General features: G+C 39.6%; 1 protein-coding gene across 15 annotated transcripts in view; it reads left to right on the top strand.

Annotated features, from left to right (window-relative positions):
• The window catches only part of LOC143125406 (uncharacterized), an 86370-nt gene that overhangs the window by 59108 nt on the left and 14921 nt on the right, over positions 1-12341 (top strand). For all 15 annotated transcript variants that reach the window (XM_076286839.1, XM_076286852.1, XM_076286849.1 and 12 more), the window contains 3 exons: positions 1002-1082; positions 1211-1303; positions 1404-1496. In XM_076286839.1, the coding sequence (XP_076142954.1) occupies positions 1002-1082; positions 1211-1303; positions 1404-1496 (267 nt within the window). The remainder of the gene's footprint in view (positions 1-1001; positions 1083-1210; positions 1304-1403; positions 1497-12341) is intronic.

Below are 12341 nucleotides of genomic sequence, written 5' to 3' on the forward strand. Positions count from 1 at the left end.
AACTCATGCAGGCTGTAATTACATCAACAATAGTTTTCTGGTGTGCTTCCTCATTCCTCTGAAGTAATTCAATGACTCATTATTGTTGTTCATTGTGGATTCTGGTTTCTGGCAAATGCACATGCAACCGCGCCATCGTAGCAATGCAACAGAGACAAAAAGCACTGGTCTACATTAACTTTTAAAACAGCAGTAGCTAAAAAAAGTGAAAAAGGGAAAGGTTGCTGAATGTCAACACCTGATACAACCTTTGCTTGTAACCTTATCCAATTGCCTGTTATCCTGAAATAATTTAAATAATTATTTTTTAATTTACAATAATTAAAGTTGACTAAAATGTACTGACTTTCTGTCAACTGCAATAGTTTCAGTTGACTAAACTAAACTAAACCTATAAAAGATAATATGACAAAATGTAACTAAACATCATAAGAAGTCACATAGCTTTGTGGTTTTGAGGATGGCATCAATCAGAGTAAGACTGTGGTGATTGTTCGGTCTAATAGATCCATAGTTATGGCTTCTATCAAATGTTGATTCAGAAACTGCAGTGAAATCCCAGTGACAAAAAGACAGCTAATTGTACCATTACAATGATTGAACACAATATGCAGAATTTTGTGGTGGAGGAAACTGATGTTTGAGACCAAAAAAAACAGACCTGTGTAACTATTGTACATTTACAGTACAGTACATTTATCCATGTATCTATAGCAAATGCTTTCATTAAAAGAAACAGTGTGAATTGAGTCTATCACTGGGATGTCTACGTTGTGGATAAGGGTTGCATTATGCCCTTTCAACAAGGTGCAACAGACAATTCAGAGGGAGAGAGAGAAACAAACTGCATTCAGATGGAAGAGAGAGAGGGAGAGATAAAGAGAGAGCTCTCTTCTTCTTCATTCCCCCCTCCTTTTCAACATGTTTAACCCATGCATGACTGTCACAAACAGATGGATGGTGGTTACAAACTTACTCATGTTCTTCTACCATCCTAACAGACTCATCCTCATTTGTTGCTGTGGCTTATGCAATACAGATTTCTCTCCTAGTGTTACATACAATGTTCTTTTATTGGATATGTAAGTACTAAAACAGCAGAGAGTGATTTTCCAAAAAGATTGAATTGTGTGTAATTCTGTAACAATTTGTGGTAATTGTGTGTTCATACCATGTAGAGTATCTAATATGGTCCCCTTTATCATTTCAGTTCATGTCCCCATGCAGGTGTATCTAGGTGATACTGGATTCATCTTTTTTCTTTCTTTTGCCTGTATTTTTCAACGAAAAATCCAACCACTAGGTATTATCATATTTTGCCTTGTCACATTAAGCTTCCAATTCTCATTGGTACATTTTAGCTATGGATGTTATGTTGTTTTTGTTTTGTTTTTGTTTTTCAGCTAAATATGACATCTTTGTGTATGAGTTTGGAGCTGTAGTTCTTCCCATTTTCCACGCCATTTATCTCTCTGTTGTTGGATTTCAGCTATCAAGTAAGTGATTTTATAATAATAATAATAATAATAATAATAATAATAATAATAATCACAATCGTAATCATAATTATAACCATAAAAATAAGCTTTATTTGTATAGCACCTTTCATACACAGAATGCAACACACAGTGTTGTAATAATACAAACAATCAAACACACAAATCAGTAAATAAAACATCAGAGATTTAGAATTAAGTAAAAGATTTCACAGGAGATAGATACAACAACACATACATTACAACTAATGCAGTGAAAATAGGAAGACCCTGTAAATAGCAGCAGTATAATATGAATTAATGTGAAGAAATCGGTTACAAGATTGAGTGAGTTTCAGTTCTTTTTAAAAGATGTTTACAGAATTTGCCTGTTTGATGTACAGAGGCAGGGTGTTCCAGGGCTTCGGTGCATAATGGATAAAAGCAGCTTCTCCACTTTGCTTGTGGAGCACTTTGGGGACAATTAATAGCCTGGCTAGCGCCACCACTTCTCAATTAGACGTGGTCTGGGAACCAAACGTTCATTTTCTCGTATTTGAAAAAAAATGCCCAGATCCGTTTATTGGGTGCTACGGATGTCTATCAAATGTGTCTGTGCATAGCTCATCATCGTCTTGCTTTCCCCCCTGTTCTGTGATTGGTTCCCTATCTGAGTCAAAAATTAGGGCGGTAGTTTCCAGGCTGCCTTAGCAGCGTGAATCAAATCGCGCGCAAGGCAGCATGGGAACACCCAGGCTAGACAATTAAGATTAGCATTTGAAGATCTAAGGTTCCTTTGTGGTTGATAAGATATTAAAACCTCATATATATCTATATGAAGGTGCTATTCCATTTAGAGCTTTGTAAGTCATTAACAGAACCTTAAAATCAATTCTATAGGAAACAGGGAGCCAGTGCAGTTCAGCTAACACAGGGCTGATGTGCTCCCTCTTCTTGGTCTTAGTTAAGTCTAGCAGCAGAGTTCTGCATTAGTTCCAATTTCTTTACATGCTTTTTTGGGAGACCAGTAAAAAGTGCATTGCAGTAGTCTAACCTTCTAGTGATAATTTCTCTGCATCTTGTTGTGTTAAAAAAGGCCAGATTTTGGCAATGTTTCTCAGGTGGAAATAAGCTGTCTGGGTAACTTTACTTACTTTTTTAAAATACTGTTTTCGTTGAGGAAGGTATTAAGTGAAGGTTTCACAACAGCTGTTTTAAAAGCAGTTGGAAATATACCTGTTTCTAATGAGGTATTTATCATGACCGCCGCGCAGCGAAGCGGCGGTCATATAGGTTTAGTCAGATTTTTTTTTTCTTTTTCGCGGGTCGGATCCAGCCCACCAAGCACTTTCATCCGGCCCGCCGAGCATTTCATTTGGTTATCAGGCTGCTCGCTATTTTTTTCCTGCGATAGAGACGACATTGGTTAGCTTTACTGCAAACTGCTTTTCACTCTCCTTAGAGAATATGTCAATGTCAAAACATCATGTTAAATAGAGATAACATCATGTTAAACTAAGTTAACTCTTAGTTATCTCCTTTGCAGCAGATCTAACGTGAACATTATGCAATCCATTTAATTGGGAACGCGTCTGCACTCACGAGAGGGAGAGAGAGCCGCAGGTTCCAGCTGGCTTGTCATTGTTGATAATTGATATCTCCTTCTTATAAGAAAGTTTTAAAAGGAAATCATGAAGGCAACAGTAGTTCCCACTACTGACCATTTAAAAACTGTGAGAGGGCCCTGCTGTGTAGGTACAGCACTAGCCATAGCGGAGCAGGCAGAAGATCATTTAGAAATAAACATGAATTAAAGCAACTGTCTTAAAGCGACAGTGCACAATTTATACATTTGTTAAACAGCATAAAATTAGCAGCATTGCATTTACGCCGGCCAGCATAGCATTTACGCCGGCCAGTTTTCAAAACCCAATGTGGCCCTTGAGCCAAAAAGTTTGCCCACCCCTGGCCTAGGAGGTCCACCTTTTTTTTTTGTATGTTGGTCTTAAGGGGGCATGTCAACCTATCCCATTACCCACCTTATTATGTATAGTGCCACCTAGTTAAAAATTAAAAAGCAAAACATTAGGTGTTTTCATCACAATATCTCTGGCTGACATGGTCAAAACTGCACGAAATTGAAAGTGTAGGATCATTATGACACCCTCCGAATGCATGCCAAGTTTCGTGGACTTTCGTTCATGGGGGGCCTTACAATAAAAAAATGTATGTGTACATTTAGTGACCGTACACCAACAAGGATTCCCGGGACACTGAAAGACCGGGGTACACGAAACTTGGTGGGCATGTAACCCCACATGGATAGCATGGAACCATCACTTTTTGTTTTGATCTGTAGCCCCCCCCCCCGCTGGACTGGACCCCCCGAAAGGAGGGTGGGGGAGACACAGTTTTCTGTGACTATCTTGAGAACCGTAGGGCCTAGGATGGCCAATTTTTTTGTATGTTTGCCTCCAGGGGTCATGTAAACCCATTCCATATGCACACATGTGCGCATACATTCACAGTAATCCTACGTATGACACATACTCACACAGTAGACATATATACGCATGCATGCACATGCACACACACAGGCACATAAACAGGCAAACACACAAGCACATGCACGCACACCCACCCACACACATAAACATAAACATGCACACAATTCAAGAATTTCTCAGAATTATGAACTAGCAAGATGGGTGTGGGGTTGTATAAAATGTATATTACATGTGAAATCTATGAACTATGAATCATGTTTTGGTACTTGTTGTCTAGCACAGCGGTCCCCAACTAACCGGGCCGTAGCCTACGACATGAGTTTAAAAAAATGCATGCAAACTAAACTCTTGATTGCACGCATGTTTGCATTTTGCAAGGTCTATTTTCTTACGTCTGTCTGTCCCGCCTTCAACACTTTACATATTGCCTTCAGCGCTGCGCAGCCTCAGGTCAGCTCACTTCACTTGATCAGTTCTTGGCGAACGGTAGTGTCACACGAAGTTAGCTAAACTGCTAGAATGAGCAACAAAAAACAAGTATCTTTAGCAGGTCACTGGCCAGAGTGTTTGAGTTGCGAGAGCCGCTGCAGAGATTTCTTACAGAAAAAAAGTCACCGTTAGCTGCACATTTTAGTGATGAGGACTGGGTGTCAAAACTCGCTTACCTGTGTGACATATTCGGGTTGCTTAATGACCTCAACCTGTCACTCCAGGGGAGAATGACGACTGTCTTTAAACTGGCAGATAAAGTCGCTGCATTTTGTGTAGCGAGATCAAGACGTAGCCTACAAGGGATTTTGTGCAGCTACTTCTGTTCACATAGCATTGATGAGACAGTCCTTTTTTCCTACATGGTATTATATGGTAAGAAAACATTTGCCTTTGAGTATTTTAGTAGTCAGTTGTAAACAAAGAACTCTTCTCATGTAACCCTTTTGTAAATGGACTAAAGTTCGCTCTAAATATCTACGTGTATCGATTATGCTAACCGTTAGCATCTCTATGGGATTTCTCATATACATTAGCCATAAGCTAACGCATTAGTTTCTATTCTCTAACTTGGAATGCTAGCCTACATGATTTCTCTTAAACAAAACATCGAAGGGAATAACTGAGATGTACTCTGTTGGTCTGCTTAGTTTTACAGTGAATCCCAAGTAAAGGTTTTTGAAAGGAACTTCAGCTTCAGACTTTCTCTTGAGACACTGTTGGGCCTAGTCATCTTCTTTAATGTAGCTGGCTAGACCATTCGCCTTATTCACCTCGAACGTTCCACCGAGCCTGAGGGGTACACTTACCACTTCCGGGATTTCTCACAACGCGAATTCTCACACTGCCGTGTTCCCCAATGCACTTCATCACACAGGGAAACATCAAACAGAGGACAAACGTTTCACCGTTTCCCCAAAGATCAGGGACTACGTCGACAATGGATAATAAACATCCTGGGGATCCTGGTCGTAATTTTAAGGTAAGTTTTATTATATGTCTGGTGCTGTAAGGCTGAGCAGTCTCCATAACTAGCTTGTATCGCTAGCAGCTAGCTAGAACTAGCACGTTTTAATAGATAGATTAAGGCAGAGAGACAAGTTGTTGAAATATACAGCCTAGTCCAAAATTAGTAGTATGTTATTAAAATCTACCACCACAGATTCACTAGTATAAGCATATTCTGAGTGACCTTGTTAGCTTCTAGTCACAAGCTAACCTAGGGAACACGTCACATAATTTTTCCTAGCTAGGAGGATGTACAGGAGTCACATTGAGTCGGATCAATAACATTGTACATGTAAAAATGCTTATATGATTACATTTTATTTGCTGATGCAGATAAACACATACACGAGTGCTCGGAGCATTTCCTCCCAGACTGCCTTGTGAAAAGCAAGACTGGTATTACCAAGTTGAAACAGGGAGCTGTGCCAACTGTGTTTGCATGGAGTTCTGTCAGACCAGAGAGGAGTGTTGTTTAGATGAATTAAGATACTAGTTTGTAATGCATTTAACTGTGTAGTGACAGTATTTCTCTGTTGATGATTTCCAGTCATGTTTCCACGGATCTCGATGATCGACATGGTGTAATTGGTTACATGAATTGAGCATGAATATCCTTGTAAAAGACCTAATGTGTCCATCAATATGTTTCTCTTATACTTCCAGTAAAGACACCCCCTCCGCACCCAGACCATGAATGTGCTGCACTGCCTCCCTCACTTCAAGATCAACTTGGGGAAGCCCGCAAGACCATTGCAAGGATTAAAGTTCTCCGTCATAGGACGGATTTCCGTCAATTTGATTTTAGAAATGTCATATTTGAGATCGATGCAGATCCGATGAGAAAAAAAATAGGAGGGAGGGGGGGACTGTCACCTTTGCTTTTCCTTTTTTAAGGCAACTACAAATATTAGGTAAATGTTTAAAGACCTAATAGTGTTCTTGAGAACTTTCTGTGTCTCAATAAGTGACCGCTCAAGAAGATAGCCTACGTCAGCCATGAGTTTCGCTTTGTAGCCTACTTGTCTCGGGCGTTTGCTTAAAAAAAAGAACACGTATGGAGGACTATAACGGTCTAAAAGTTGGATTATAGTGACACAATCGAGACAGCTGATGAGGTTGGCCAATCCGTTTAACTTTTTTGGATATGATATTGTGAGCTCTATGTGCGAATTCGGAGGCTGTGTTCTTTCCGTGCATCAATGTAGACACTTACTATCGCGAACTCTTGTCAGGGGAGGTCATTCATTTTGGGTGTCACCTATGACTTGAACAGATAGCCTGCTATGCCACCCGATATAGGCTACTATTATTGTTACAGTTTTTAATCAATGCAACTAACATTATGTGTAAAGCGACGCAATATAAACCGTAGCCTATGCAATTTATTATCCCGTCTGTTATGACATACAACAATGTTTTTCACAATTTGCGACAGAAGGTTTTGACTGAGCTTGTCGAGTAAGGGGGTCAGTCGTGTTTGTGACGCACAGACAGCCTTGTAGCCTATTTTGCTTAGGCCTCACTTTTAACGACAGTAGGTTGTGAGTGTATGTTGACAAAAAATAACCATACAATTAAAATAGTCAACTTAAAACTTTGCTATAAAATATTATTAATTTATAGCACAAAAACATAACCAGTAGGCCTACCAGAACCTCGCATATTAGCGTCATGATTTGTGTGCGTCTATTTGGCAAGGCCACTAGCTGTCATGGATGCGTTGTTGCTAAAGGAAGGCAGGTGTCAAAAGTTAAAAAATAAATGCAGATGGGCAGCTGTTGGAAACGGGGGAGAACTAACAAGCCATGGTGTAAAGAAATTAAAGTGCCAGGGGTTTGCTTTTGCGCGGTTCGCTGCAAGAAAATTGTTTATGGATGCAATAGGAAAACTTTTTAGCACGCCACCAATCAGAAGACCGCCATAAGGTTAACGTTCGTGCACTTCAGGACATCTTCCCTACCTGGTGCAACTAGCCACCACAACAGAGGTAGGTTACGTTTATCTATGTCTGACCGTTTTTACGTTTAGTAGGCTACGCCTGTATACTGTAAGCATGGAAAAGGAACCAGAACATCACAAAACAGGCCGTTCAAAAAACATTGATAGGCACAATGGTCTAGGTTTGTAAGTAACCCTGTACATAGAAGTAGTTGCACTGCGTCTCCCTTATCAATGGCTGCTCAAGTGACAGCTCCACCTGAAAAGATAATCAAACTTTAGACACTTGACACTTAAGAGTTGCTATTAACAAATATATGGCATATACATGTGTGTGTGTATATACACACACGCACATACACTGAGTGTGCAGTGAATTAGGTACATCTGGCATTGAAATGATCTGCCATGAAAATATTACAGCTACATGCTGGTAGTGGTAGGTTGTTTACAGATGTGATACTTGCGAACACAACTTGAAAGATACCTAATATCTTGGACACTCATTGTACAAAAAAGTCTGGGTTGTGGAAAAGCTCATATTAAGGGCTCTTACAGAGTCAACGCGAGCAACGCGAGCAAGCAACGTTAGCGACGCGAGCGACGTGCTCCCTTTCATAGTTTACACGGTGGACGCAAGCAACGCGGCCGATAAGTGAAATGCAATACGTCGCTCACGCAACAGGGGGTAGCAGTCACTGGTGACTGACATTCTGAGTGATATTCAAGCTGTCTGTAAAAGTTACATCCCAAGAGGCTCTTTTGGAGAGCCACAGATCATATTTAATTTAGAATTCTCAAAAAGACTCCAGTATGACATGGAGACACGTATAAAAAGTAATATCTAGCTTTGTTGGGTGACAAACTATAGACGGGAGGTGAGTGTGATTCGCTGTGCTAGATTGACTGCATGTTACAAGGACACTTGGTCATGTCATGTAAGGAACATGGTACTGTAAATAAACGGAAACATAGCCTACATTGCAGAGCCACTTCAACTTTATTAATATATGGTGAATAAATGTACACTAACACATGTGCACAGCCCCATGGTTTTCTGACGTGACGATGCTAGCACGTTAGCAGCGGTTAGCTAACTATACTAACGTAAGTTATCTACAAGTCTGAAGTCTCCTCCAAGTGACAATCATGCTATACACAATGAATAGCATGTAACCTACAATGTGGAGCTCCATAGACCATAAAATAAAGATAAGCTTGCATAATTTTTCCTCTTCTCTGGCCATTGTATTCAAACCTTCTTCTGTAAATATAACATATACTTGACATAATTTACAATACTGTAAAAGTCCTGGCAGGAAGCATGCATAAGGATGTAGATCCAGGAATGCACTAATATTTTGTTTGTAGTCCAGTTTGCAACAATTATTAGTTATTACTTAACTTAAATTAAGTTGTAAACACTTCGGGAAAAAAATATTTTAAACTGGATATACCAAAAAACGTTGATGTAATCGCTTCATGTAAGGACTTTTACAGGCTTTTCCCAAATCACGGAAGAAACGTTGACGCAGCGGTATAGTAGCAGATAATCAGGCAAGTCTTATTTAAATAAACTCCTGGTGCACTTACACACTTTCTAAGGCCTCGTTATTGGACTAAATGTTGTAGTTGTACTACTGCAGAAGTTTCGTAGCATTCAGGGCATTATTAGTGGGGTAATTTACGAGATAAAAGTTGGTTCCATCATGACTGCAGAACGTCATTAGTTTCTGACGGCGCTACTCGACCAGGGCTCGACCAAGGGAAAAAGGGTTCTGGGAGGGTGTTTGGCTCGGGGTCATGGTGCAAAGAACCCTAGGGTAAAATTACTTCGAACCATCGCTTTAATAAGATAAAATAGCATTGTTATTTTCAGTCAGACAGGGAAAGGTACATTGTTGATATAAACTCATAATGAACATTTAGCAAGCTGGTTTAACTGCTATGCGAACTGAGCAGTTTGTCCACTTAGCACTATGATAACCTGATAGCTATGTTGTAAGGTGCTTCATTTTTCTGCACCGAGGGAAAATACATAGCCCTCACAAATATGTGTGATGGGCTCCTATTAACTGTCGATTAAAGACATGTTAAGTGTTAAATAAAATCTAACATAGTACAGACAGTCTAGTCAACATATCACAGCTAAGCCTACTACCCCTAGCTGCTCCAAATTAGCGTCCATTCTTACCTTCAATGTCGTGGATAAAACCTTCGATATAGTTACTGTATCCCTTAATTAACACAACCCGGGGGGTGTTGCAGTCGGTACTGGCCCACTGCTCCACATTTTGTATCGTTAATTCGGGCAGACAGGAAAGATTGGTGGTCCATTCTGGAGTTTCCATTGCTGGTGCTGCTGAATCGTATGCGTCCGAGTCAAACTTCCGGGTTTGTGTACCCCTCAACGGCGTTCGAATTTTCAAAATGGCCGCCAGGTGAATAAGGCGAATTGCCACACACACGGGCAAAATTGGAAATGTGTCATAGAGTGGCATTGGTTGATTTGGTTAAAAAGTCACAGGTTAGGTTATTGGTTATTATTGTATTGATGCTATTCATAAATAATGAGCTGTAAAGTAACTCAGACTTTTACCATTTTTTTAAAGGATATTGACTAATTATCGTTATCGTCAAAATCACAAAAAATATCGAGATATTATTTTTTGTCCATATCGCCCACCCCTAGTCTGCAACCCATTTGTCAATATCCCGAATAGTCCTAACTTTTCAGCGCAGGAGGAAGAGCAATTGATCGAAATTGCAAATGACGGTGGTCTTAAGAGTGTGTATGAGGAAACCTCTCTGGCGGGTTTTTGGATCAAAACCAAAGCAGAATATCCCGAGATAGCTGTAAAAGCGCTGAAAACGTTGCTACCATTTCCCACCACGTAGGCCTATCTATGCGAGGCCGGGTTTTCGGCAATGACTGCAACTAACACCAAATTGCGCAATCGACTGGACATTTCAAACACACAGAGGGTATCACCCCCAGATGGAACTTTCTTGTTGCAGGGAAACAAGCACAGGGCTCCCACTGATTATATTCGTAATGCACGTTTAGTTCCCACACTGCAAAAAATGAAATCTAACCAAGTGTTGATAGTCTTATATTAAGATCAAAAAATCTATTTGGTATTGTTTTTAGTATGAAAAGACTTACCTAGCGCTCTCTCAAAAGATCATTTTGACTTCATTTAAGAAGACTTCGACTTATTTTAAGGAGTCTTATCAAGACAAATTTGCAGACAAATTTGCTTATTTTTAGGACAAATTTGCTTGACGCACTGGCAGACAAATTTGCTTGTTTTCAGAATGAGATGTCTCAATTTAAGAACATTTTGACTTATTTTAAGTCAAATGGTTTCATGAGAAAGTGATAGGTAAGTGTCTTTATACTAAAAACAATACCAACTAGTTTTTTTATCTTGATATAAAATTAATAACACTTGGTTAGATTTTGTTAGAGAAGCAGTTTTTGCAGTGCATGTTTTGTTCCCATATTTTGTTAAACATGTTCACACTCGATAGATGTAGCTTCAAGTTGTTAAATATTAATAGTTCATATTGTTCAATTTTCACTTCTTCAAGTTCACGTTTTTCACATGTTTAAGAGTTCGTTACCTTCACTGTTCATACATAACTGGAGCTAGTTCTTTTCAAGTAATGCATGCACAACACATATGGAACATTAAACCCCACATTGGGAGGGCTTTCGTTATCAAACGTCGAGCACATGGTGCAACAAGGTGTTCCTAGGTTTTTTAATCAGTCATGGGTGTGTTTGGGGCGTAACATCATTTAAACCAATGAGAAAGACATCTGTCATTCCCTTTAACGGCGCAAAGCACGATGTCAAATAAATGCATCGGTATTTTGACATTCAACGGCACATTTGAAGGAGGCTGCTTGCGAGACCGTATGGAATAGTCATTCCACTAAACCATGCTTTACTAAAACCTAGCATAGCCTTCACACATTTGCACTCCTCTATTATTTGAACTCATTGGCAAAGTGAAACTAACTTCACCATGGCGTCAGTCAAGACAGTTATATGCCGTTACTTTCACTATTGACTGACAATGGGTTACCATAGAAAACATAGGCTGGCAAAAACAACACTTACCCTTATTGTTCAAATGACTGAATAAAAAAACATTTATCCTGCAGAGGAGTTGCTTATATCTCGCGACAGTGCATCTTCAGCTGTGCTCCATACGTGTCTCTCGCCTCTCCCCTAATCACTTTTAACCGTCATTACCAATTTGCAAATGATGGTGAATAACTGCTCATCATGAAATGTAGCTTACAGTATTTCGTAATATCTTTATTCTAATTATGTTTCCCATTGTAATTGTGCAATTTGTAATGTTTTGCATGGACGTGCGCTGGTGTGCGTTCATGGATGATAGAAGGATGGTGCGTTGTGCACCCACCAATATGACTGTTGACAATGCGCTCTTAAAATAACATAAACAACCTGTCATAGACTTCTGACCAGGTGTACAATAGCGATTTTAGTCAATGCGCTAAGCCACTCCCTAAGTTGTTAATTGCCACACCCCTGGGCACATTGTTTAAAAAATAAACATGCAAAATAAGAAAATATACTTTGTGCCATGCGCCAGGGTGCAAAATATATGGCCTATTACCTGTGTTACCAATGGCCATCCTTATAGAAGTTACTTTGTTTTGAAGAAGCCTGCAAATTCTGTGCATCTTAGAGAAGATGTCTGACTGAGTGTGTCAAAGGGTGTTTGATGTAGTAGCCAATCAATGGTGGAGAACAACATCCTAGAGTTTCCACTGTTCAACAATTACCTTACAGAAGTGGATCCTTCTCTCACTCAGAACAGCTTTATTATAGTTTGCTATAATATTATATATAATATAATAATTTGGACTAGAATCCCCTCTATCT

Source organism: Alosa pseudoharengus, unplaced genomic scaffold, assembly GCF_046254945.1.
Source record: "Alosa pseudoharengus isolate Yale_2024_CS ecotype anadromous, Long Island Sound unplaced genomic scaffold, YU_APseudo_1.1 YU_APseudo_1.1_scf_16, whole genome shotgun sequence".
Taxonomy (NCBI): domain Eukaryota; kingdom Metazoa; phylum Chordata; class Actinopteri; order Clupeiformes; family Clupeidae; genus Alosa; species Alosa pseudoharengus.